The following is a 26,256-nucleotide window of genomic DNA, read 5'->3' as shown; positions in this document are numbered from 1 at the left end:
GTGGTTTGGCCTTTCTTTACGGAAAATAACAGAGAGAGAGAGAGAGAATAGAGAAATCTCGCTATGGTCAGTTTCGGTAAAGAAAGGTCAAGTTCAAAAGTCAGGTTATTATTATCTAGTTAGCCAGGAGTTCAGAAAGACTACACAGAAAGAGTCATTTCAAAAAAAGCGTGCTGATGATGTGTGTTTCGGTTAAAGTATTCGGAAGTGTTTTCCGGTTATTTGCGGTTTAAAAAAGTGAACATGTTCATCGTTACTTCGAGACGATGTTAACATAAAAATGTTCACGAATCGGATTTTTTGTCCCCGTGCCGATACTGTTAAATTGTGATGTAGTGCCACGCATGTTGAAGTTGAATGTCGGTTGCTTGGCGACCGTCGCATTTGTTGTTGTTGGTCTTGTTGTTCGCGTTCCCTTCTGTGCCTGTTCCGACGGACGGGGCTTCCTCGCGTTGGTGGTGTTGGTGTTTTGAATGATCCGCCCGCCCCGTGCGTTCGGGGTCGGGGCCTTTTTTGTCCGTACCCCCGTTTTACCTGTTTGCAATATTCGCAATCAATTCTCGCGTTCCTGGCTCGAGGCACTCGAATATCGTAGTGTTGGGCTAAATTAAAATTGAGCCTCTTTTCCGGTGCTCCTTCGCCAAGTGCTCGGTGGCCGGCGGCGATTCTAATTGGATTAAGGAAACCACCTGTGCTTTTCCGCAAAACCCACACGGCGTGGCGTGGAAGGGAGAAAGTGCATTTCGCGAGAATGAAAGGTGTCCGCCGCCGATCGATCGCAGCAGCCTGTTTTCGTCGTCGTCGTCGTCGCAGCGGAAAAAACGGCAACATCGTACCAGCATAAAATCGGAGCAACGGCCACGATCCACGAAAACGCGATCCCGTCGCGTCATTTGGAGCTTTCGGATCGAACCCGCCGCTACAAGGGGGCGGTCAGGCCAGGTTGTGTGTGGTGGGGTCACTTGGCCCGTGTGTGTGTTTGTGTGTGCTGAAGGAATCGCCGCCAACCGAACGAGCCATATAGAAAGAGAGAGCCAATAGAAAAGAAACCGAAAGAACCGAGAGCGCGAAGGAGAGCCAAAGAAAAAGAAAGAAAAGTGGTTTTGCCTGCTCGATCGTCGGCGCGATCGTGGTGTCCGTTCGTGTGCGTGTGTGTGTTTGTTTGCGTGCGTGCTTTCTGCTGGTCAAGCCTCGGAAACCCTTCCTCGCCCGCTGGCAGGAGGAACCCCGAAGAACGGGAAAAAGTGGCTCGCGGGGCGCCCGCCTGCATCGGGTTCTGTCGGTCGGTCGGTCGGTCGGTCGTGAGACTGTGTGTGTGTGTTTGGGTCGCGTAAAGTCAAAGTGGAGTGTTGTTCCGTCGCTCGTCTGGTGTTGGGGACTCACGTTTTTATGCTCACGAGTACGCGAAATTGTCGAGGAAAAGAGAAAATCGAAAAGTGGTGAGCCGAAATCACGGGGGCATCAGGGGGGCGGTGTGGTCGGCCGTTGCTTCTGAAACTGTCCATCGACGGGCCGTGCTCTCGGGCCTTTCCTGCGTGGTCAACACGATCGGCTTGCAGGAAAGAATTTCGTGTGACGTGCCAGCCTGGCAAAAGCCTGGCGACCCCTTTCCGGTGCCATTCTTCTCCGGCCACCAGACCAAGGAAGTGTCTTTTAGGATCGAAAGCATCAGCTTGACACTCCATCTCCGCTTGCCCGGGCGTCACTTCTAGATGAAGACAGCGGTCAAACAGTGAGCAGCACCCGATAGGACGCGGCTGAAGCACGGGACGTCGACCTTTGACCGTTGCAACGTACCAGGACCCGCCAAAATGTTGCGATTCCTCAGCCGACGGAAGGGGCGCAGTGCCGCCCCCGACACGGTGGACAGCCAGATCAAGTCGCAGCGGATTCCGACCAACAAAAACATGGTCCCGTGCCGGGTGATCCTGCTGGACAATACGGACCTCTCGGTGGACCTTACGGTGAGTAGCGGCGAGCGACGCGGGGCAAATATTTGTCCGATGATTTTGCGCGCGCGCGCCTCAGAAAACCCCCACAACGACGGTACCCACAGCGATAAGATAAGCAACGACGGTGCAATGAGAGGGTGGACCATGGCCGGATACCGGACCACCGGGAACCACAGCAAAACATCGGGAAGGTGGCGATAAAGTGGCCCATATTTGCCTTGTACGGCAAGCAATCGGCAGTTAGGGTACACATCCTGTGTTGTGATTGGATATCGAAGACCGCCGCCACCGCCCGTATGTTGCCAAAATGATTCTCAAACACTGCAGCGAACATAAAACATTGTTGCGGCCACGAGATACGAACTGCGATAGTCGAGGCCCAATCCTTAAGCCTCCGATAACAGTAAAATTATTTGCATTTTGTCGTAAGGTTTTAACCTTTTCTAAACTTTGCTCACATTTTTTTGTATAGGGTGATCAAATAAGCGTTCTCTTTTTGAACTACCCATTATTTGATTCTAGAAATTGTAGACATTTAGTAAAAACACAGATAAATTTATGAAATGCATCGCTATACGCTTGAAGAAAGCTGGGAAATATCAAAAATTTACTTCCAAAATGGTAAGTCTTAACTCAAACGGTACGATATTTGAAACGCCCATTTCATTTAAGCTCATTTCTACCTCGATGGCTATGTTAATAAGCTGAAATGTGGTATTTGGGACTCGGAAAACCCACGCGTCGTGCAAGAGAAGCCAATGCATCCAAAACGAGTGACTGTTCGGTGCGGATTTTGGTCTTGGCGGCTTCATCTGCCGCCGTATGAATGAATAAAGAAAGAGCCGCCGGAACCGTCAACGGTGTACTTGATTCTTTCGCGAAATTGAAGCTGAGAACTTAGCCGACATTTGGTTTCAACAGGACGGCGCTGCCTCACATACAGCGATAGCCACGATCGATTGTTTGCTTTGGACAGCGAATAATCAGCAGAAAGGGTGTTGTAAATTGGCCTCCAAGAAGCTGCGATTTGACGCCATTGGACTGTTATCTCTTGGGCATCGGTGAAAGACAAATGTTATGCGAACAAACCAGCAACTACTGACAACATCAAGACCGAAATTGGAATTGCCATTGCCGAGATCTCGCGCCACAGACAGTCGGAAAAATGCTCAAAAATTGGGTCGACCGAATGGGCTACTGCGAAACCAATCGTGGTGGACATTTGAGCGAAATTGTTTTTCATTAAACAAAATGAAGAATCCATCTTTCAAATAAAAGTTCAATAGTCGAAAAATATTAAGTCGTTTATTTTTAATGACCAAAAAGAGAACGCGTATTTGATCACCCTCTACTTTCGCACGAACTGCAAGCAATAAGCAAACTTAGAATGGGTTTCGGGGATGTTCACAAGACCGATGCACCGATATTAGCGGAACTCGTAGGATTAGAGCTAATTAGGTGTACACATAGGAACATCATGTTTGGTGCGTTTACCCTGCACGCACCCTGGGTACGGTACGCCGCCGCCGCCAGTGCGGTTTCGTGCCTCAAAATCGTGCCCGCCGAATGTTGAACACGGTGTTACCGTTAAGCGGTGTTGTTGAATCGCGCTATTAATGGAAAAATATGGTGCATGTTGCATGTTGCCACCCGGGTTTCGGTCGGGTTCGATTGCTTCTTGGCCGGCTTGGCGGTAGCAATTCACGCAGCTCATTGAAGACGAATCGAAACGCGCACCCACCCTTAATTGCCGCACATGACCTTAATGTTGTCATGGCGTTGCGGCATTCATAATTTATTCGCATGCGCCGAACGCGAGGCGCGATGAGACACAACACACCGCTGTCAAGGCAGCGCGACGCTCGTGAACGAGTTGCACTGTGAAACGGAATAGATAGAAAAAAACCGGCAGCCCTTGCAGTGGAGCGAAGGCGACGGAATGGCGTTGGGTCACCATGCTTGCCTGGCCCGCCTGGACCGCCTGTTAATAGCGAACTCGGAACTAAGTGGCAGTTGGCGTGCGTGCTGTGTGTCGCGCCGCGGAGGTCGACGAATGTTATCGTTCACTGGAATGCAGGCCGTTATCTCTCGGGAGGAAGAGTTCTGCCGTCTGGGCTGCAACATACTGTCTGTATGTGTGCGTGTGTCCACAAGCGCACCTCACGCTGCTTTCTCAAGGGCAAGAAATGTGTAGCCACCGGTGCCGCGGTGGGGCGAGTTCGGCCAACAAGCACGGCTGACTAAATAATTACCCTCCGCTCCGATATCAATATGCACCGTCGGCGGCACCGTTTTACTTTGTATCGGGCCTTGGGCTCCGGCACAAGTGCAGGAGACGATCGATTGATGCCCTACCGTTCTGAAAATTGGCCCCAAGAAGATTACCGAAGAGCCTCGGGGGAATCGGGAACGAACGGTCGGCCGGGTTCGCCGCTTGGATGACGTTGAAATCTTTCCCTCTCTTAACGACCGAAATCTTTACGACGGCCAGCGTTTCTATATTCCATTTTTTGGTCCAGGTCCGGTTCTCGGGTTGATTAGCACGTTGCCACGGTGTGTGACACTCTGTTTACCGACCGACCGACCGGCCGGTGGGTTTTCCGTTTAGCGGCTTTGCTGCCGCCCGTGGTTACGTGTTCGAATTCTTCGGAGGGCTTACTCATCTTTTCGTCGGTTCTGCTGTCGCCCCTCTCCTCTCTACACTCCTTTTGGGGAAAGCTTTCTGGCTTTCGGTGTGTGCGTGTGTTGCGTAAACCGTTAGCCTTTTTTCGTCGTTCTTTCCATCGATCTCGGGTGTTCGGGGGGTGTGCGGCGACCGTCGCAAATGCGTGCCGGATCTGTTTGCGGCCTCCGGGGCCGGGTTGCGGTTGGGTTTTGTTGGAGCCACGGCGACACGTGTCGCGCAACGAACGAGGACAGCCGCACCGGCTGGCATGGATTTGGTTTGGGCGTGATGGGCAAAGATGATGGAAAACGCTGCGCACCGCACCGACCACCGCTGCCATTCCAGTTGTTTTATTAGGTCTGCAAATTAATTCGTGCCGTGTTTATTCAACATTTGTGACCTAACTACAACAACAAAACGTATGACTACTTTAATGAAAGTATTGTCCGTCGTTAGCTACTACTGTTTGCCATCTTTTAGGTAGTTCCTCGATGCCGTGGCGATAGAACTTCTTATCTTTAGCAGCGATCCTCTCAGAGACCCATTTTTCAATACTTTCATTAGAAATGAACCGCTATGCTGTCAAATCGCTACTCATGTAACGGAACAAATACTAGTCCGAAAGAGTAACATCTGGATAATACAGCGGGGGGTTAACAGTTACGATCAGACTTTTTCGGGATAGGTTTTGACCGGTTTTGCGATCTGGGGTCGATCGTTCTCATGTTGAAAAATCAGCTTTTCATGTCTTTCATCCCATTCTCGTCGTTTTATGGCCAAGCTTGTTTCAAACGCATTACTTGTTGTCGATGGGATTATCCATCAATAATTTGATTAGATTTAAATACCTCATAGTACAGCACACCTTTCATATCCCACCATATGCATGGCATAACCTTTGCGCAGTGAATATTTCGCTTTGGTTGCGGCGGACATGGTTCACCAAGCTGTAGCCAGGACTTTTTGCTTTTAGGATTATTGTACTAACTCCCCTTTTCATCAGCAGTGACGATTCGGTATAAGAATCCCTTTTTTCTGCCGCGTAAGCAGTAATAAAAAAGGACTCCCCGCAAAAACGCTTTACCATGAACAAAACTTGACATTTCCAGATGCTTAAAACAGGTGTTGTTCACACTTTGACCAAACAATCTATACTGCGTTAGATGCGTAATGACAGTAGCTATCAAACCAGTATTTCATAAAAAAAATTGTTACATTTGGTGAGTACCGCCATCTATTGTAACACGGCACGAATTAACTTGCAGACCTAATATTTTGAGGTTAGGTTACGCCGGGTTACGCCAGAAGATGATGGGAGGAAGTAAGCGATCGGGCTCGGATCACTGTCGATCGGGCTGTGAGTGTTGTCATCGTGTCGACGGCACGCATCCGCATCAGTGCCTTCCCGCCCCATGGCACAACATTTCCCTGTCGGCCGGGGGTCCCACATGCATCTCTTTCCCGCACACTCACTGTCTCTCACCTATGGGATCTGTGTTTTCCGGGAACAGTTGGAACGGTGGGAATGGAAAAAAGGGTGAAGAGAAAACAATATCAAACCACGGCCCTTCTTCTCGCACGTCGATTGCGAGAATAATAACCGTTTAATTGCCGCCGCGGTGCTTGCTGTTGGTTTATTAAAATCTCAAAAACCCATTTTCTTCCCCGCGGTGTTGCTGCTGCGGGGCGGCGCCTAACGTCCCCGGCTTCCGGTGTAAGTCTTTTCGATTTCCCGACACCATTCCCCAGGGGGCGTTATCTGCGATGGCTCGGTGGTGCAGCAAAACACACACGGCCCTCTTCAGGGAGGCCGATGATCCTTGGCCGGCCGGAGTCTCGCTGTTTCCCAGGCGTGTGGCAGCGCATTCCTCTCGGCGTGACTCCGGCGGGAGCCCCGCTTTTAATTAAGTTAAGACACGCCGCTGGAAACCGGCCTCTGAGGTGAGTGTGTTTGGGATGATAAGCGCTTTGGACTGACTGCATATTTCCGAGCTTGTTTGGCGCAGTGTTTGGACAACTTCATCGAGGTGTCCCATTTTCGGTGCTGCTCCCAAGAAGAGAGGTGGCTTATGCAACGCGCTGTGAGCCTCCGGAGCCTGGGAATTCCGAAGCTGGCAAACAGCGCCCCAAAATGGGATCAGCCAATTTGATGAAGGCGTAATGAAGCTCTCGACGAGATCGATCCCAGCGGCGGCGAGAGTGCCGTCGATCGCGGTTGCGCTTCGTTAGCCGCGGAGTACCGAGAGTAGGAATGCAGACGCTGGGCATTGGGCTGGCTGTGGGGATTCAATTTCGCCAATTCCGACGATCGAAAGTGGCGTGTGGTGTGCGTTTGTTTGTGTGTTTATTTTTTTTCGCAAACTTGTTCCCATAGTACCCACCCCTGGGAAATCCGACCACCGGCGCCTGCCTTCAACCATCTGTTTAATTAAAACGATTTCACAAAAATTATATCAACGTGGCAACCACGATCGTTGACGAGGTAATTGCATTGTAACGGAATACACAGTGCCGCGGCCGGTGTGACTAACGGTGACAAATATAGTATTAGAGGGCTGAGCGTTGGCTTCTCGCAGATAACAATCGCCGGGGGATCTCGTTACAAAATCCATTACCATTTTCTCTCGATTGTGTCGCGAAGAGGGTGGCCCCCGACACGATGATCCCCACCCGCGGAGGTCGAGTCTTACGAGGTCAAAGTACATCAAAATCTTGGCGGCGTTTCCTCGGTTATCGCGCACCTGCCGCCGCGCTAATGCATTCAGCGAGGCCTAAAATTAGAGGCATTAAGAGCTCTGCAACGCACCAACGGATGTGTGCGGATGTGGCCGAACCACGGTTTCCATTTCCGGCGCCGGGCCGTGGTGTCTTCACAATGTATTCATTCCCCCCGAAAACCGAAACCCTGCCGAATTCAATGCAGCACGAAATATGGTAATTATTATTTCCATAAGTAGAAAGCTCGGGTGGCTCTCGGGTCCGGGGACAGCTGATCGGCGTTGGCGCGGACGCGGAAGTGTGCGGGCGTGCGCGCCCGCCAAGTGTATCATTTGTTGGACGTTTTGTTGAGCTTCACCAGCCCGGTCGGTTGAATGTCCATTTTCTTCGAGGCGCCCACAGATTGCGCGGATGATTAAGATGATGATGATGGCGGAGGCCAGCCAGCCTCGTGCTGCGGTCCACTTCCGGCTCCGACTTCGGGAGGATGCTTTTCTCTCACTCTAAATGCAGTTCCGAGAGGCGGTCGGTCGGTCGGCGTTGGTAATTTGGCGAAATCAAATCAAAGGCCCCAAAAAAAACCGAGCAGCCTTCTCTTCTCTTTGTGGTGTGACCACACGGCCAGCAACAACAATAAAAAACAATATTCCGGTGCTGGGGACGCACTCGAGCGGTTAATGTGGGGCCGTTTAGCGGCCGGGAAAGCGCGGGCGGGCCAACCCAGACAGCGAATCATAATTATTTCTTCACTTTTGATTTCTCGACCTCATGCTTATTAAATGTGCGATTTCCTTCTGCCTTTTCGTGGACAGCAGCAGCAGGAGGAGGGCCAACCCGTGTTGGTCGTCGCGTGCGGAGAAAACATTCCTTTTTTTGTGGGCTAAAATAAAGTAATTTCAACACAAGATCAACGGTCAGCAGCAGCCGTCTCCTTGGCTTGGCCACACACGCGGAAATCAGCGCGAAGGCGCGATTGCTTTTACCGCGATTGCTCCGGACTTACCGGAATTGCGGTGCCGCGAGCAAAGGCGCAACTGAGGACTACGTCTGAAATATGCTTTTTTTGGGAAACTTTTTTTTGGAGAGGGCCTTCTGCACGTTTTGGTTCGCGCAGTAGAAAGTGACGGTGGTTGTTGGTAACATTTGCTAATGATGGCGCCTTTTTTTCCTCTCTCTGTCTCGGTCGGTGGTTGTTGTGATGGAACTTAGTCGTTTTTCTTCGATTGGCTACCGTTGCCTACTTTGGTGGGTTTGGTTTTTTCGGACTGATGGAAAACCTTGATAACCCAGCCCAGGCATCATAAAATTACGACGGGACAAAGACACACTGTGCGGTGCACGATATGCATCGAAGCTACCTCTGAAACATTGCGGAAGGTTAGCCAAATTAAAAGTAGAAATCGGAGCTTACCAGAGCTTACGTATACTGCGATTTCATCTGAATTTATCTTTTGTTTATACAAATCCAAAGTTTGAGTTGAAGCAGCACAACATTGCGGATAGTGGAGCTTCAAGAGGAAATGAAGACCTGATTGGGTAGCTGCCCCAAACACCAAAGTACTTATTACAGAAACATGTCGACTCGGGATTGTTTTATGACATTAAATGTTATTGCACAAGGTAACCAAATTTCGTGAATCAGAAGAATAGAGCAATAAGTTTGCGAAGCAGTAGTCACGAAAAATCACTGTTTGCTAGATCGTTAAGGCTGCTAGCCTTAATAGGTGCTATATCGGCGGGTGCACGACATGAATTCTTATCACCCAATGTCCAGTCTCAAGCAGTCATCTGTGAGAATCCTTCCCAAGATTATTCCCATATGCGTATGAATATTGTTGGTACAATATGTAAATGTTCTCCCCCATTGGCCTTCCGTTCCGATGATGATTCAGCAGTGATGCAATGAAATGTTCGACGAACTGCGACTCATCGACGGATGACGAATCCTCTTCCCGATTCAATTTTAATCAGCATTGGAATTGTGTTGAATTTGAATTTATTTGAGCGAAAAAATCAGAATGTTTATTCTTTCCGGATGCGTAATGAATCTAATTCCAATAGTCGATTTTTGGTGAGTATCGACTAACATTACTGATCATCTGATCAACCGTTTCTTCGTAAGCTCCGTTCGCGGTGGATTTATCGCGGTGACGCCCGCCGATGACGTCGTCCTGTGACCAACACCAGCGTGATCGACATTCGGCGCAGCGCAATCGTTTCGTGCAATGGGACCTGGCGGTGGCCTGACAAGATCTCCGAGCGCTGCTTGATGGCGTGTGGTGGTGGGCACTCGTTGTTCGCACAAACGGTGGCTGCACGCCATTTGTAATGGGAAACCTTTCGCGGGAAAAAAAAACCCGATCGCGCTCAGGAGTAACCACAGACACCACCGCTCGAGGGACAACCGGGCGAGAGTCGCACGACGGGGTACTCGTAATGGAAACAAAGATTCCGTGGGCTTTGTGACGACCACCGACACCACCACCACGCTCTGGTGCTCTGGTGAAAGGGTGCGCGGGGAAAGGTGGCACATAAAATCACATAACCTCCTTTCGACTTGCGGTGTGCTGCGTGTGTTGTTGTTTGTGGGGCCTGCGGCGTTACGGTGGTGGTGTGGTTGTTGTTGTTGTTGGCTGTCGTCGCAGACTGTTGAAACCACAAACAACGCTCCGGCTCCGGTTCGGGCCGGGTTCCGTCACCCTTCTTCTTCTTCTTCATGTGGACCATTTCCGAGGAGAGTGTTCGGTTCGAGAGCGTTCTCGAGCCCCTTACGGCTGCGCAGCAGCGTCTGTCGAGTGTCTGATTTAAGGGAGGCCCGCATCGATAAGTTCAGTCGCGGCGGGCGCTGGTGGAAGAAATAAATAAAGGGTGACACTCGCTAACTAATGTTCTCGGCGGTGGCCCACCAATAACGGGATGATTTTATGAATGTTTGCTGCAATCTCTCGCTTAAGCACCTCTGCTTGTGGTTGCCTTTTGTCAATTTCTTTGTGCCTGTTCGTTCCTGCTAAGACGTGTTCGTATTGACCAATGCAGATTTTGCAATCGATTTAAATCGATCAAAATAACGAAGGATTTGTTGGGGTGTTCATAAAAGGATCAAAGAGCTGTTGCAAAATGTTAGCCCAACCAGAAAGCCACCAGAATTTTTTGGTTCTTTTGCGAGGCTTATGCGATAAAGATATAAAAATATAGTTTTATAGTGCAGAGATGTAACACATGGCCTAAAAAGTCTCGCGCTTAACACATACAGTAGATGGCGCTAGTCTTATTGCATTCACCGTGTTTTCAGTTAGTAGCAACGTTCAAAAGAAAACTGTTAAAATTTCACTATTTTCTCCTTATAAGTTTGGGAGTTATTGATCTCTAAAGTGACACTACTTTTGTTCTTTTCGAAAAAATAGATCGAAAACAATTTCGTATTTTAATTTTACGCTGCTTCTTGATAGGAAAAATATCGTTCAAGGGTAGCAATGGTTTGAAAAGTGTCCGCTCTGCTGAATAGGCCTCCGGTCCATGAAACACAACAATATAAAGTTGGTTTGCTTACTTCAAATATGTTCGTAGAGACAGCGATAATGCAGAGCGCAGTGAACGTCCAAAAGAGGCGGTAACATCAGAAAACACAAACCAAATCCAGGAAGATCATTTTGAATGACCGAAAAGTGATGTTACGTGAGATAGTCGACATTGTAAAGATATCAAAAGAACGTGTTGCCTTTATAATGCATGAGCATTTGACTATGAGTAAGCTCTGTTCAAAGTGAATGCCGTGTTTGCTCACTGTCGACTGTTGACTGGAAACAGGAACAAGGAACCAAAAAACAGGAACATGTTGATGATTGTGAGCAGATGATTGACACGCACCCGCATCACGAGTCAGTCAAAACCATGGCAAAACTATATGAATTCATGTTCGAATTGCTTCCACATTAACCGTATTCACCAGATTTGCTTCGCTGATCCATAAAAAAGCTCATCGGTAAGAAATTTCGCTCGAATAAAGAGGTTTCCGCTGGTTTCGGCCTATTCTGAGACACAAGATAAACCGTTCTACAAATGTGGTATTGAGATGTTATACCGACGCTAGATGTGGCTTCTGACGGAGATTACGTTGATGAATAAAAACAAATTTTGATGTTTCCTTGCTTAGAAGACTTTTCAGGCAATGTGTTAAACGCATCAATGGGTCAGCCACCTGGTGCTTCTCCTGAAGTTTGCCATGGATGGTCTCCTGTTGATCCACGTGCAAAATCGTTTCACGTCAGCTTTAACCCTTATAAAAGTTAAACAAATCTATGAAATATCGTACATTTGATAGCGATAAGTGCATTATAACTAACACGTGGCCCATTTGTATGCGAAGAAGGTTTAAATCCCAAGTGCGTATCTTATAAAACAAACTATACTTCCGAACGAAGGCGGACGCGCTGCTTTGGGCCAACGAACCTCAGCATCTACAGCACCAACCTTTATCTACGGCGTGCGTTTCAAACGATCCCCGGGCCACGAGAACGATCTCCCCGAGTGTCGCGTCGCGCGCGCGTGAAAATGGTTTTGAATAGTCCGTGGATTCCGTCATCGTCGTTGCTTGCGCGTTGCACACTCTCGAACTCAAACTGTTTGCTGCACTTTTGGGGGGCGCGGGACGACGTGGCGTAGTGGAGGCCGCGAGGTGGTGGTGGGTTTCCATTGCTTCGCCGCGCACCATTTGACACAATTTGCGGTGAGCTTACATAAGTGCAACGCGCGACAGCACAAACATTATCATTGTTGACACTCTACTATCGGGCTGGGGTCTGCTGCACCGCCGAGCCGCTCCGAGAGCCGTTTCTTCCTTTTTTGGCCGATACGCGACAGTTCGCGTGCCGTTTGGTGCTACGAAAATTCACACAGATTTGTAACTAATCATCTCGGGGTGTGTTGGTAGTTCTCGGTGAGTTTTACGGCTCCGTCTACGGTGATGGTGATTGCATATTCCGCTCGTTAGTCCGACGGTTCGACATGACAGCAGATGATGAATTTTCCCGCGCCACAAACACATACACCACGTTAATAAACGTTTTTTACTGGTATCGGATAAGGGCACTATTGTTTGGCACGTGTTTTGGTGGCACCGCCATAATTCACATGATTGTGTTTACTGTTGAACCTTCGCCCAATCGAGTGGTAACTGCGTTAACTAATTTTACTAATGTGCATCTTTTTGTGAGATATTTTTTAGAGAGTCTGAAGATCGAGTGATCACATCACGACCTATGATGAAGCCATTTAGACGATTCTAGTCGACTTTGGGACACAGGGCGACGGCGAGGAAAAGCGATTAAGTCAGCGAAAAGGCCGCACACTTGCATACACAGCACGCAATAAAGCGTCTTAAACCAAACAACTCGGTGACGTCAGCGGCCTCTGGGGGCTCCGACTGCGGCGAGGAATGCTGCGATGGACGAGCATGATACGCCCCTTCTGTTTGACCGATGATTTGATAGCGCGAGAGTGCGCGTGTGGCCGGCCAGACCCCCCGGGGGTGGTCAGGTCCAGGCTGGACAATAAAACCCTGATGACGGCCCAGAGGATGACTAATGAAACGCGCGGAGCGTGCGAAAGCGAAACGATCGCGTCGTCGTCATTGTTGTGCCGTACGTTGCGGATCCACTGGACGGCCACAACACCGATGTAGGTCATGAGTGAGCATAATAGCGAAGCGCGCACACCGTGCGTCGCCGTCCAAATATGTCCACCATCACGTCGACGACGACGACGTAACACTTCCGTCACCTGGCTGGCCAGGCCGTGGGGATCAAGTGCGGCCCGCAGTACGCATTTTAGTCGTCGAGTCCCGTCTCTCACATTGACATTGACCATCGACGAAGGTTTTTTGTGGGTCTGTGGAGTAGTGTTGGTGGACAGAGCACCGCTTGGGCCGTCTCACGCACACGCAAGCATCATCCCCTTGTACCCTCTCGAGGGAGGGATGTTTCGGAATTTTTATGCTCTCCGCCTGCCAGCCAGCCGGCCGGGTGATTGATGGCATTTGGGAGGCGCAACATCGGTCCGGTCCGGTGGTCAGTAGTGTAAGCGAAAGCGGGCGGGAAACGAAAAGGGAATTGATGATAAGTGGCCGCCGGGTTTTCGGGTGGTTCTGGTGGGCGAGTCCATAGAGTCCCGCTTTGGGTCATGTTTTTGGGGTGTTTGGGGTGCATTACCGAGGGCTGCGTTTGGGAATCCCGTGGCCACACGAAAATGGAGCACCGGAGGAAGGCTTTACTGGTTCACATTTTCTCTCTCGTGCTCCGTAGACCGGCAAACGGATTGGCCGCCGCCTGGTGACCACACACACTTTCCTTCGGTTGTTGGAGGGAACAGGAAATGGGTAGCCAATTAAGAAGCAGTCAGGGGCAGTCTCGACGGTTCGAAGAGTCTTCGGGAAGTCTTGCGCGGAAATGTACGATTACTTGGGAGCGATGTTTCCCGCTACCCCGTTTACTGACTGGCTGACGGAGAGAGGTCATTAAGTGGTGCGACCGGGAGCGGGCAAGGTGTAGTGCGGCCCGCTTCGCAAGCCGAACGAGAAAACTATCGCTTTCGCACGCGGTTCTCGGGGTTTGACCTTATTTTTGCCTCAACGCGGTGCACCTTCGGAAGCTATCCGCTTCCCTTCCGGGAGCCCGCCGAGAGATGCATTTGCACACCGCCGACACCATATCTCGGGCACACGGAAGGGGCCTGGCGGGGTGGTCTGGCCGTACGTGCTTTCTGAATGACGAAGCGTGGTGGCATTCTCAAGGTGTAGCCCTCACACCGGACCGACAGGTGGTCGTCGTCGTCGTCGTCGTTGTCGTGCCTTGTAAAAGGTCAAGAGAAATCCGACGGCAGGTATTTGCATTTTGTCGTGGTGAATAGATTTTTATGGGTCAAAGATTATGGTTTTCTTCGTTCGGCCCGGGTCTCTTGGTGCGTGTTCCGGTTGTGTGAAGCATTCCGGAGCATGTTCGTTGTAGGTACACGAAACGAGCTTCTAGCTTATTGCGCGTTTAGGCTGCTCGTTGTTACCTGCGGAACGGAGAACCACCGTTCGGTGCCATAATGCCGGGACGAATTAAGAAATGCACCGATTAGAGGCCTCTCCCTTACGGTTTAGTTATCGGGGAAGAAATTTCTTTTCCACATAAAATCTGTAATTGTATTTACTTAAACGATAAATGAACGTAGAAAAAGTGTAATAGTGAGTTAATTCGATCGTATAAAAGAAGGATCTTTTTAAATAAAAGACGTTTACGAGTTGTCCCCTCTTGTGGTATTGTATTTCTCAAAAATATATGTTTATCGCTCGTCTTCTGACGTTTTCATTAATACAGTATACGAGTATCTATAGCAAAATATCTCACTGCAAACATTAAAGTAATACGACTGATAATTTTTGAATACGAAAAACGTGATGTTCTGTTACGAACGGTTTGAAAGCCGTCTTCGCGAAGCAAAGGTTGCTAGGATGATGTCACATGCTTCACCAACTTGAAAACATGTTGAGGCGCTAAGCCACGTCTTAACCTCGAAAACCAACCGCGTATTGATCAACGAGAACAGGGCTGTTGAAGTTTCGTATTCTTGTAATCCAAAATAATAGGACCACCTATCGATTTCTCACAAAATGATTCTTCTTACTCACACACGTTATTTGCATACGCAAACGTTTGACTGTACCATCGGTTTTCTATGGTGTATTTATATCATCAATTTTCTCGTCGACGTGTACTGTTGGATTGGAACAAGATTGATAGAAACCGGATAAAAAACAATACGATTTAATCATTAACGGATCATTACCGTGTAGTGGCTTCTAACAATGCATACAGCACGGCACCACGTGCGGATCGCGAGGGATCGGTGTAATTGAGAGCGGCAATCAGCGTGTGACCCTCTTCGAAAATACATACACACACATACACGTACAACACAACAGCAACAATAAATAGCGAAACACTATTAAACTCTTTCGCAAGACTCTCCCGCCCGCTGCGGGGCGAAAGTTTAATTGCACTTTCTTAATCATCCCGGTGGCGCGCGCGCCCGCACCCTCTCGGCCTGAATCTGCTTCCCAGCTCACCGTGCTGCTCACCTTATGCATGAAAACGGCATTAATGCATTGCTCTTGTTTTTCTTCCCTTCTCTATTTTCGGTTCTCCAATTATGCGGCGCAGAAAAAAGCGATGGCCAGCGACCTGTACGAGCAGGTTTTCTACTCCCTCGATCTGATCGAGAAGGACTACTTCGGGCTACAGTTCACCGACGCGAACAACGTGAAACACTGGCTGGACCCGACGAAGGCAATTAAGAAACAGGTCAAAAGTGTGTATCATCGGAAAAGGAAGACGGTCGCTACTGGGCGTCGCACAGCTACTAATTGCACACAATCAATTGCTTGCTCCCTGCCCGATTCGTTACAGTCGGTCCACCGTACACGCTGCGGTTGAAGGTGAAGTTCTACTCGTCGGAACCGAACACGCTGCGGGAGGAGCTGACGCGCTACCAGTTTTTCCTGCAACTCAAGCAGGATCTGCTCGACGGGCGGCTCGAGTGTCCGGATCCGCAGGCGGCCGAGCTAGCCGGCTTGGCGTTGCAATGTAAGATAAATGGGGGGGTTTTAGAAATCGGCTACAAATCTCACCTTCTCTCTCGTTTTTAGCCGAACTAGGAGACTTCGATGAGACGGTCCATTCGGCGGCCACCGTGTCGGAGTTCCGCTTCGTGCCGAACCAGACCGAGGAGCTAGAGTTTACGATACTGGAGGAGTACAAGAAGTGTCGCGGGTTGACGCCGGCCCAGGCGGAAACGAGTTTCCTCAACAAGGTTAAGTGGCTCGACATGTACGGTGTCGATATGCACACCGTTTTGGTACGTGGAGAGGCCGGGAGAAAGAGAGATAGGTAGACAACTTGTGGGCCGTAGCGACTGATGTGGGGTTATTGTTTTCTTTTCTGCAGGGAAAGGACGGTTGCGAGTATCACCTTGGGCTCACGCCGACCGGAATCCTCGTGTTCGAGGGCATCCAGAAGATTGGGCTGTTCTTTTGGCCCAAGATTGGGAAGCTGGATTTTAAGAAGAAGAAACTGACACTGGTCGTCGTCGAGGACGACGATCATGGGCGGGAGCAGGAGCACACGTTCGTGTTTCGGCTACACAACGAGAAGGCCTGCAAGCACCTGTGGAAGTGTGCGGTCGAGCACCATGCGTTCTTCCGGTTGCGAGCCCCCGTCAAGGGTCCGTCGGCGCGGCAGAACTTTTTTCGCATGGGCTCCCGCTTTCGGTACTCCGGCAAGACGGAGTTTCAAACGACGCAGCAAAACCGGGCCCGACGCACGGTCCAGTTCGAGCGGCGACCCTCGCAGCGTTTCGCCCGCCGTCAGTCGCACGTTCTCCGTGAGCGCCAAAAACAGCTTCCGGTGGCTCCCGGAACGGATCAGCAGCAGCAGCAGCCACAGCAGCCACCGCAGCCGCAACAGCAACCATTCAGCAGCGGTGCCACTGCCAGCTGCTCCTCGGATGAGGCTCAGCACTCTACCTCCGGTACCTCGACTCCATCAGCGAACACGGTGATCCACAATCAGCGGCCGGGCTCGGGAAGTAGCACATCCGACATCGCTCTCGGAGGGCTGATGGGTATTGGTGGCGCTAGCGGAATGGTGGGCACCCTGGTCAATGGAAACTTGCACTCGCTCAGCTCGAACAAGTCCATCTCGTCCAACGAAGATGTTGCGTCTTCGTACGCCGCCAGCAGGTTAGGTGGTTCCTTCGGAAAGGCCGGTTTTTCACACGCTACTAGATTCGACGAGTTTTCCGTAACGTCCGCTGCGGTCGCGGCGGGCAAGGGTATGCCGGTCGTGGAACACGAGATGAGTACGTTCGGTGGTGGACGATTCGGTAGCAACAGTGCCACACACCACGCGGGCGGTTCGTTCGGAAAGGCTTCGATCAGCTCCGGGTTCAGCATCCACACGACCTCCTCCGATCGTGACAGTCAGATCGACACGCTGCTCAAGTCGATCGCCAAGGATCCGTCTCCGTCGTTGCACGGCGTAGAACTGAACGATGCTAGTAGCTTTAAGATCACGATCAACAAGACGTCTGAACTGGAGACGAACAATGATACGCTGAAGAAGCTGGCCTCGGGTCACGGTCCACCGGAGAAGCCCAACAATCAGCTGAAACTGTCGAATAGTGCGGCGGCAGCGGCCGGAGGCGGTGTGCCGCTGCCACCCGGCCAGATGAAGTGCAATATTTTGAAAGGTAAGCCAAGCGCGTCACTAACACACCCAACTCTCACCCAACGTACGCACGCGTTGTACGCGATCCGTGATCATCCGTTCGCTGCCGTGGGCTTTTTTGACTAACGCGGGATCACCTGCCTCGCCTTTGCAGCACGCGTTGAAGAGGAACTGCATCCGAAGCTTACTAATCACCAGCTGTACGTGCCGAGCCACGATGGCGTCGGCGGCCCGGAGTCACTAAACGCGGCGACGTTCGTGTCGGTGGTACGTATGAATACTTCCTGCGCCGGAAAATTCGAAGGCATCACAATGCTCGAGCCTCTTATTTTCTGCACCCGAATTAAAACACATTTTTTTTGCGAATCGAAAGGGGTTTTTTCGTTGGTCTTGGGACTGATGTTTTTTTTGTTTAAGTTCCTTTTTTCACCTATTTATTTGCACCGAATATTAATTTGCTCTAAACGATCACTCCATTCATGCATACACGCGCACCCAATGGAACATCCAACTCTCACACTCATGCGTGCACTGAATTCTCAAAAAACGACCAAATCGAAGGAAGATCATCCGATCTAAGGACAATGCTTTCCTACGGCAAAAGTAACTTGGGTATTTTGCGTCACAAAATATTATTGAAAGTATTGCTAAATGTCGAGCATCCTGTAGAACTGGACAACGCCATTAGAACAACATATCTACTGTCCATAGTTTAGAGAAAACAAATGGCGCGTCGCGGTGGACACAAGCCTTCTAGTTCCAATCCACCATTGGGTTGCTTGACAAAGCTGTAAATTAGTTGTATGTTGAACGACGTTTTGGTTGTCTGATGTTTTATGTTTTTGTCTTATTTTTTTCTTTTTCTTTCATAAATCCGCATCATAATCTCACCGTTGGTTTGTCCCCATTTATGCTACCGTTTGTAAAATACGTATCCCTTCGGCATGCTTGTGTATTTGTGTGTGTGACCATTCCATTTCGATCTCTGCGCTACTGTTTTTGTGTGTTTGTGTATGTCGACGATTGTCGTCCGTTCCGATCACTCTTCTGTACAAACTGCCCAATCCGCACAACAATGAACCACGTTATGTCGATCGTGTGGTGTACATTCGTGTTACTTTTGGGTGGCACGGCGAAGGGTGGCGATAAGCTAACACTAAACCTAACCGGTACGACGACCCCGATGGCCGGCAGTGGCCATACGACGGTGACGACAATGGTTGCGGTATCGCCCACTGCTTCTGTGCCCGCCGGCGGAATCCATCCACTATCGGCGACAGCCATGCTGGCCTCCACCACCGTTACACCGCTGGGTGCCGTCATCGGTGGAGGAACTCTAATCGCGCCAATCGGTACCACCAGCAGCACCGGTAGTAGCAGTAGCAGCAGCGTCGAATCTCCTACTCTGCCATTTACGAACGGAATCGCCGCCCTACCAGCACCATCGCTCACGACCGACACCGTTACGGTGACACACTTTTCCGAGCAAAAGGGAGGCGTGGTTGAGAAAATTAGCGTCCCATCGATCGCGGCTCCACCTGATGCGATCGGTGGTGAACCATCGGACACGACGCAAGTCCTGCGCAGCAATGCCAACAACCCGTTCCTGAACATGTCCAGCCCAGCGTCACCGATACGCTCGTCGACCAATCCGTTTCACAATCTTTCCACCGGGTCCAGTAATTCCAGCTCCGGTTCGCCCACCATTCTGTTGGAGGACGAGTCGATTGAATATGCAGCCGGAGCGAGTGGTGGCGCGAAGGAAGCGGCGACCAATGGCACCACAACGGAAAGGATTTTGTCCCCGGTACGAGCTATACCGGAGTTCAGAAGCAGCAACCCCTTCAAGGTGGACGAAGACGATCATCGGCAGCCGTCGGTGGGCACGGCCCGGAGAACCCCGGAACCGGAAATGCGAGATGCATCGAAAAAGTCGCAACCGTCATCTCCGTACATCGTTATCACGGGCAACGGTGAAGAAGTTGATGGTAATGATGGTGGTGAGGCAAGAAAGGGTAGCCCCGCTGCTGCCACAACCACCAACAGCACTGCCACGGTGCCCACGGTTGGCACCGGTGGCACGGCTATGAAGGTTTGTTGACGTTTTTTATTCCCTGTTTTCGAAACGTAGAAACGTTCATTAGCACTAACAACCTGTCCGTTTGGCCGACACCACAAAGACTTGGTGAGACTTTTGCGTCTCCTTTGTGGGAAGGTGTCAAGTGGCCAAGTAGTAACTGTGGGTAAGTAAGCCCTCCACTAACAGAACCGAATTGATCTGGGATTTTATGACACTTGTTCCCGCACTTTTTCCGTTTGATATGAACACTTTCTTTTATCAACTTAACAGTTTGTCCCGATAGATGCGCACCGCTTGTTGCTAGTTTTTGTTAGGTGTATTGGGTTTTCGGTATGCTTACACTACATTACGATTCTACATATTCTATGTCTCATAGCCTCTGCATCAATGATTGATTTTTCGTATTTCATCAACTAGTTCATGAATTAACGCAGTCAAGAGTTCCTACTACTCCTACTCCTACTAAACGTTACGCCATCTGGTTGGTGTTTTTTTCTCACACAGGAACGCATTAAGGAGAATATCAAACCGTCCGCGATGGACATATCACCCTGGCTGGTATCGTCCGAGGTGGTCACCGGATCGATGAAACCACCCAAGGAGGCAACGATTATCCGGAAATCGGTCATTACAACGCAATTGTAACGAATCGTGTCGAAACTAGTTAACGGGCGGTTCATCGTTGAGCTGCTGTATTAGACTAAAAACGGGAAGACGCGAAACTCGAAATACTTTGAATCGTTACAATTTGTTTGGTAGACATAAAATCGATGCAGGATGCAATATTCGTACTTAAAACCGTCCTTTGGTGACTCATTACGGCAGAGAAGTGCCAAACAGTAACCGATTTGGGTAATGATAAAGCAGAAAACCCTCCAGAGCTGCAAGAGTTCAGTATATGTCTATTCTACTTTAGTGCACTGGCAATGTTTTGAACTTGTTTTTGATGTGTTCCAAATTTGCGGTGCCCTCCAGCTATATTGCGTCGTTCACTTTAGTTTAAACCCAATAGTTTGTGCACCGTGTTTGGAAATGTGAAGGCAACGAACAATAAACAGTGTATTATTAGTTGTGATCTCAGTGCACACATTCCGATGTGGTCCGATGTGGTCCGATGTGGGTCGAATGTTTGCTTCCACCGTCCCACCGGGACACGTATCATTCCATGCTCGCCACAACACCTAGATACCGAAAGAGTACGATTTAAAACAACGAATTTTAACACATAGACTAAACACAGCATTTTGACGGCGAGTTGAGCGATAATCTTGCATTCCTAACCTTCTGTAACACATCGAACAATCGTGAATTCATATTTTATGTTAACACCACTTCGCCGTATCATTGTTGCCCTCGGCTGCTTCAGAAGAGAGTTTTGCATTTTGTGTACCGCGCTTAGGGGGTGTCGGAACTGTGTTAGATCATCGTTGGTAGTGAGACAGAGTGCATTTGCAAATGCCTGGGTGCTGGTTTCGGTTTTCGACAAAATGGTTCGTGTTATTACCATTTTTACTGCCACGCACCGATTGCAGCGAAGAATGCGTTTGGAAGCAGAGCGTTAGGCGTTTAAAGTAGAAGAGAGTTAGAAAAATGAATTATGTTTAAACCCCAATACATAGTAACTATGTGAGTGCCTGTGTGAACGAAAGAGACAACGCGAGCTTCCGAAAGAAGCGTTTCGTGGAAAACAGATTTTAATGCCTGACCGGAAGGTGTTTGCTAGTAAGGAATTTATTCGAATTGTTGAATAAAAATGCATAACTTACATCGGTTGGTTCAAGCTGTGCGTTGTTTGGTCGTTACGTGTTGCTTTCTCTATTTACATTTTGCAACGTTTCTCTGGCGATATTTCTTTACGATGTCGATGTCCACTCCATAAACAGGAAAGCGTGTGAATTGATATGAAAAGAAAAGAACTTGAACAATAAAGTAGGCAAAAAACGTGCGCAATCAGCTATTTGCCAAATTAATTTCAAAACGACAAAACGACGGTATTCCAGCGCCATCTATCTGTGGGAACTACGATGGTTTCTTTTCTCGGTTCGTGTGCTGGATGTCGACAAAGTCGATATCAGGTATTAAATTTTCTTCTATTTTCGCGAATACTCACAATTTATCGTTCGTTGAACAACAATTTTTTATGTAGCTGGTTATTTTAATTTGTTTTACAGGGTGCGGGAATTCTTTACGCATTGACACGTATTGCGGAACCGTGTGGGGCTCTCCCCCGAGAGGAACATACCCGTTAAACCATTCGCCGAGATTCTCCATTTCATTCTCCTCCGAGGCAAACGAACGATCCAGCCTTTTGTCCCTCCCCTTAGATTAGAGATATCAGTCTAGGCTCGGAGTGCTTATGCACTTGGCTGTTGCCTCCCATTGTTGGATTCAAGATCCAGTGATCGCTCTTAGTTGACTGCCCTAGGCACAGTTCCCATCGTTGTCGGTCCATCTCATATTGGCGGTGGTCCAGCAGAAGCCAGCGTCGTCTTCCTCGATGAGGATCCTCACGGGAATCATCCCAGCAACCACCAGGTACCGGTACCCGTCTTGATTGAGAATCTTCAGGTTTCGCTTCGACGACAGTAAATTAAATTGGTAAATTGGTATTAAATGAGGAGATTTGAATATATGTAAGGTTTATCATTAAAGCGGATTCCTTTTTTCTATCAAAAACGTACCTAAACGTTGTCGGTCAGTCAGCATAGAAAATTCAGTTTTCGTGAAAGTAAGCGAATGATGGGAGGATATAACATTTTATGCCGCTCTAGATGAACGAGTTGAATGTAAATTTTCAAATAAGTAATTTTAAGAAGCATCTCTATTGAAAACATTTCGTGAATGATGAATGCAGTACTTTAATTGAAATAAAATTATTTTCAGTTGAGTTATTACTGCATTGTTGTCGTACTCCTTGGACCATTATAGGTCAGTTACGTCGCGGACGGATGGAACTTTGGGGAACGCGACTGGCAAAACAACATCAAAACGAAACACAGTTGTGGTGTAAAAATAGCATACCGCAAGCTAATAAACAATGTGCAACAAGCAACCTAATGTTCGAATTGGCCGCGGCGTGACGGTTTATCCATGTTTTCCTTCAATTGATAAAGGCGTTCTTCGTGTGATGTAATCCGTGCACTGATTTTTTCCAGCAAGAAAGAGCCCTTGAATTCTAGCACATTTGTTGAAAGTGTGGGAATGTTATCGTTTCCCTATAGGTAGACGATTCCGATGATACGATACAATGCTGTCGATCAACCCCTTTACACCAATACTAAGTCGAAGAAGATAAGGCCGTACTGAATCGAACAATTATCGCGAGACTGTTGTTGGACGATGATAGAAACGAAATCAAACGGTCAAATTGGCGTGTGATTAACTGTGACGCTGGGATTGCGTAACTCAAAAACCTCCATGTGTGCTGTGTAGTAGCGAAGGTTGTTAATTGCTCAGCAAAGCCACTGATATGCGTTTGAATGTACTTTTGACAATGTATTTTATTTGAGGGCCAATAACGGACGAAGAATATGTTCGACCGTGGAATTGTTAGAATTCCCAAAGTATATTCATTAAAGTCAACTGAAATCGTCAATTGGAAACAATCAGACTATATTTAATACAATCTATCATTGGTTGAATTTTATGATCTGTATAATTGTCAGCGATAAGTTGGCCAACAATCGGAAAGATTACCACGTCGTGTGGCGCGGTTCCAGGGGCCCGAGAAGCGCACAAATACGTGCATAGATCACGTAATGTTCCGGTTGGGCAATCGCAAACGGTCTCGTTTTCCATCTGTCGCGCACTGGACCGTGATGTATCCGCAAAAGTGCTCATGTCTGGATGGAAAAACTGACCCTCCAGTGTTTTCCCGTGTCGTGTTTTTCTGACGATTGTTTACAAACAAATGGTAATGAATCAAATATCTAATGAATCACAGTTAACAGGAAGTTGCAACCCCGTCACAAGGGTTGCCTCTGAAACCGGCTGGGTCATTGCATGCCAGGCGAAGAGGGATGGGTTTAGCGTAACGTAGATAAGAGTTACGGTGAAAATTTTGAAGGTAACGCAGTCAACAGAAACGACCACTCATCGTCCGCTTATCGGGCCGGTCTCCAGCGCGGTCTCCGGGAATCGGTCGCTATCTGATCGGCGGCGTGCCGCCGACGGTTCGAAAATCCACATCGCCAAATATGGTATCGATCGGCCGTGTCCGCCGTGGCGATTCATTGACGAGGAATTCCATGGCGCCAAAACCGACCAGTATCCGCGCTCGGGCGCTCGGTGTACTCCTCTCGTTCGTGTGGAAATTCTATTTTCATCCACCGGCCTGCAATGGAAGCGTGTTCCGCAACCGAACAACAGGTGCGTGGCGGGAAAACTCTCGACGCGCCGGTCTCGCCTCGCTCTTGGAGCGTGGCACACGTCGGAAGAGCAGAGCGACTGGGCCCACGAAAATAGAATCGATTGGCCAGCGGCCGGCCAACACGAAACGCCTGTCTAACATACGCCGTACTGCAACTTGAATGAATGGCAATACTCTGGCTGGCCGGTCGGCCGGACTGGCCGGAGTTTGTTGTGATGCCCGATGTCACGAGCCGGGGACCGGGGACAACATCAATGACTCATAGGACGCTGCATCAATTTGCAGCGCTGTCAAGCGGTAGTTCGCACTCGGTACCACGCTGCCCGGAGGAGACTGATGGGCAGATGCATGCGCTTCGGAAAAGTCCAGACCGCGAGAACCGCGCGGGGCCTCGCGGGAAAACAGAACCCCACGTGCTCGGACTGAAGCAGTTCGAGGCAGTGTGGTGTTAGAGAAATGTTTTCTATCTGGCCCTTTCGCGTTACCTTTTATGGAATGCGCGTGCGGCATCGGCCACTAGGCGCCAGGACGTTTACGGCTTCGCTCCTTCGGCACACGCCGCCCGTAGAGCGTTTTCTCGTGGACGCGTGTGACTGTGGTCGTGGACAGTCCACCCACGGCATGAATTCCATGCGCTTTTACGAGCGTACGTTCCGACTTCGAGGGTCCCATGGTCCCATTGCTTTACGTACGGCCGCCGCCACGGTCGAGTATTGCGATAAGGTGTCGAGCGAGTGACGATAGCGAAAATGATATCGCCCCGATAGCACCCACAATACCCCGGGCCGATGGGGCATGACGTGATGATGCTTGAAAAACCAAAGCCCCACAAATACCGAAAACGGGACCGGCACGGGTTCCGGGTGAATCGAAATGACAGATAACGAAATATGGCTATAAAAGGTCTAGCTGTCACAGGTGTCGAGTAGATCATAGTATACATTGGCAAGGCATTGTAACGCTCGGTTGCAGGCTCGGTTTCTAGGTAGTTTTCGTCTGAGTGGTGATTTGAACGGTTGGATTTTGCGAAAATGTGTGACGAAGAGATTGCAGCGCTGGTCGTGGACAATGGGTCCGGTATGTGCAAGGCCGGTTTCGCCGGAGACGATGCGCCCCGCGCTGTGTTCCCGTCCATTGTTGGCCGCCCGCGGCACCAGGGTGTGATGGTCGGTATGGGGCAGAAGGACTCGTACGTCGGCGATGAGGCCCAGAGCAAGCGCGGTATCCTGACGTTGAAGTACCCGATCGAGCACGGCATTGTGACCAACTGGGACGATATGGAGAAGATCTGGCACCACACGTTCTACAACGAGCTGCGCGTGGCTCCGGAAGAGCATCCAGTGCTGCTGACGGAGGCACCACACAACCCGAAGGCCAACCGCGAGAAGATGACTCAAATAATGTTCGAAACATTTAATACACCAGCCATGTACGTGGCAATCCAGGCGGTGCTTTCGCTGTACGCTTCCGGCCGCACGACCGGTGTCGTCATGGATTCCGGTGACGGTGTTTCGCACACGGTCCCGATCTACGAAGGCTACGCCCTGCCGCATGCTATCCAGCGTTTGGATCTGGCCGGCCGTGATCTCACCGACTACCTGATGAAGATTCTGACCGAGCGTGGCTACACCTTTACGACTACCGCGGAGCGTGAAATTGTGCGTGACATCAAGGAGAAGCTGTGCTACGTGGCGTTGGACTTCGAGCAAGAAATGGCGACCGCCGCTTCATCGTCGACGCTGGAGAAGTCTTACGAGCTGCCGGACGGACAGATCATTACGATTGGCAACGAGCGGTTCCGCTGCCCGGAGGTACTCTTCCAGCCGGCTTTGATTGGAATGGAAACGTCCGGTGTGCACGAGTCGGTGTACAACTGTATCATGAAGTGTGACGTGGATATCCGTAAGGATCTGTACGCGAACACGGTGCTGTCCGGTGGCTCGACTATGTACGCCGGCATCGCCGACCGAATTCACCGCGAAATCAACGCCCTGGCACCGAGTACGATCAAGGTGAAAATCGTGGCACCACCGGAGCGCAAGTACTCGGTCTGGATCGGTGGATCGATCCTGGCGTCGCTCTCTACCTTCCAGCAGATGTGGATCTCCAAGCAGGAGTACGATGAGGCTGGACCGTCCATCGTTCACCGGAAGTGTTTCTAGGAAACAGGTGTTACTCACTCAAAACTTGTGTAAGCTGCGTTGGTG

At 49.7% G+C, this 26,256-nt stretch overlaps 1 protein-coding gene across 2 annotated transcripts; it reads left to right on the top strand.

The window, feature by feature from the left end:
• The first annotated feature begins 1,475 nt into the window (after positions 1 to 1,475).
• LOC128273715 (band 4.1-like protein 5) lies at positions 1,476 to 26,244 on the top strand. Of its 2 annotated transcripts, XM_053011743.1 has the most exons (7): positions 1,476 to 1,964; positions 15,537 to 15,684; positions 15,783 to 15,959; positions 16,022 to 16,230; positions 16,320 to 17,622; positions 17,755 to 17,867; positions 20,185 to 20,789. In XM_053011743.1, the coding sequence occupies exons 1-7, from the start codon at positions 1,812 to 1,814 to the stop codon at positions 20,323 to 20,325; spliced, it is 2,244 nt and encodes a 747-aa protein (XP_052867703.1). In that variant the 5' UTR covers positions 1,476 to 1,811; the 3' UTR covers positions 20,326 to 20,789. The 2 variants fall into 2 exon arrangements, with proteins under 2 accessions (XP_052867703.1, XP_052867702.1); XM_053011742.1 differs by lacking the exons at positions 17,755 to 17,867; positions 20,185 to 20,789 and adding an exon at positions 25,103 to 26,244 and having other exon boundaries at positions 16,320 to 17,283.
• The last annotated feature ends 12 nt before the right edge of the window (positions 26,245 to 26,256 follow it).

The sequence above is a fragment of the Anopheles cruzii genome, chromosome 3, assembly GCF_943734635.1.
Source record: "Anopheles cruzii chromosome 3, idAnoCruzAS_RS32_06, whole genome shotgun sequence".
In the NCBI taxonomy this organism is placed as follows: domain Eukaryota; kingdom Metazoa; phylum Arthropoda; class Insecta; order Diptera; family Culicidae; genus Anopheles; species Anopheles cruzii.
Note: the sequence above shows the minus strand (reverse complement) of the source record. Positions and strands in the feature narration are given on the sequence as shown.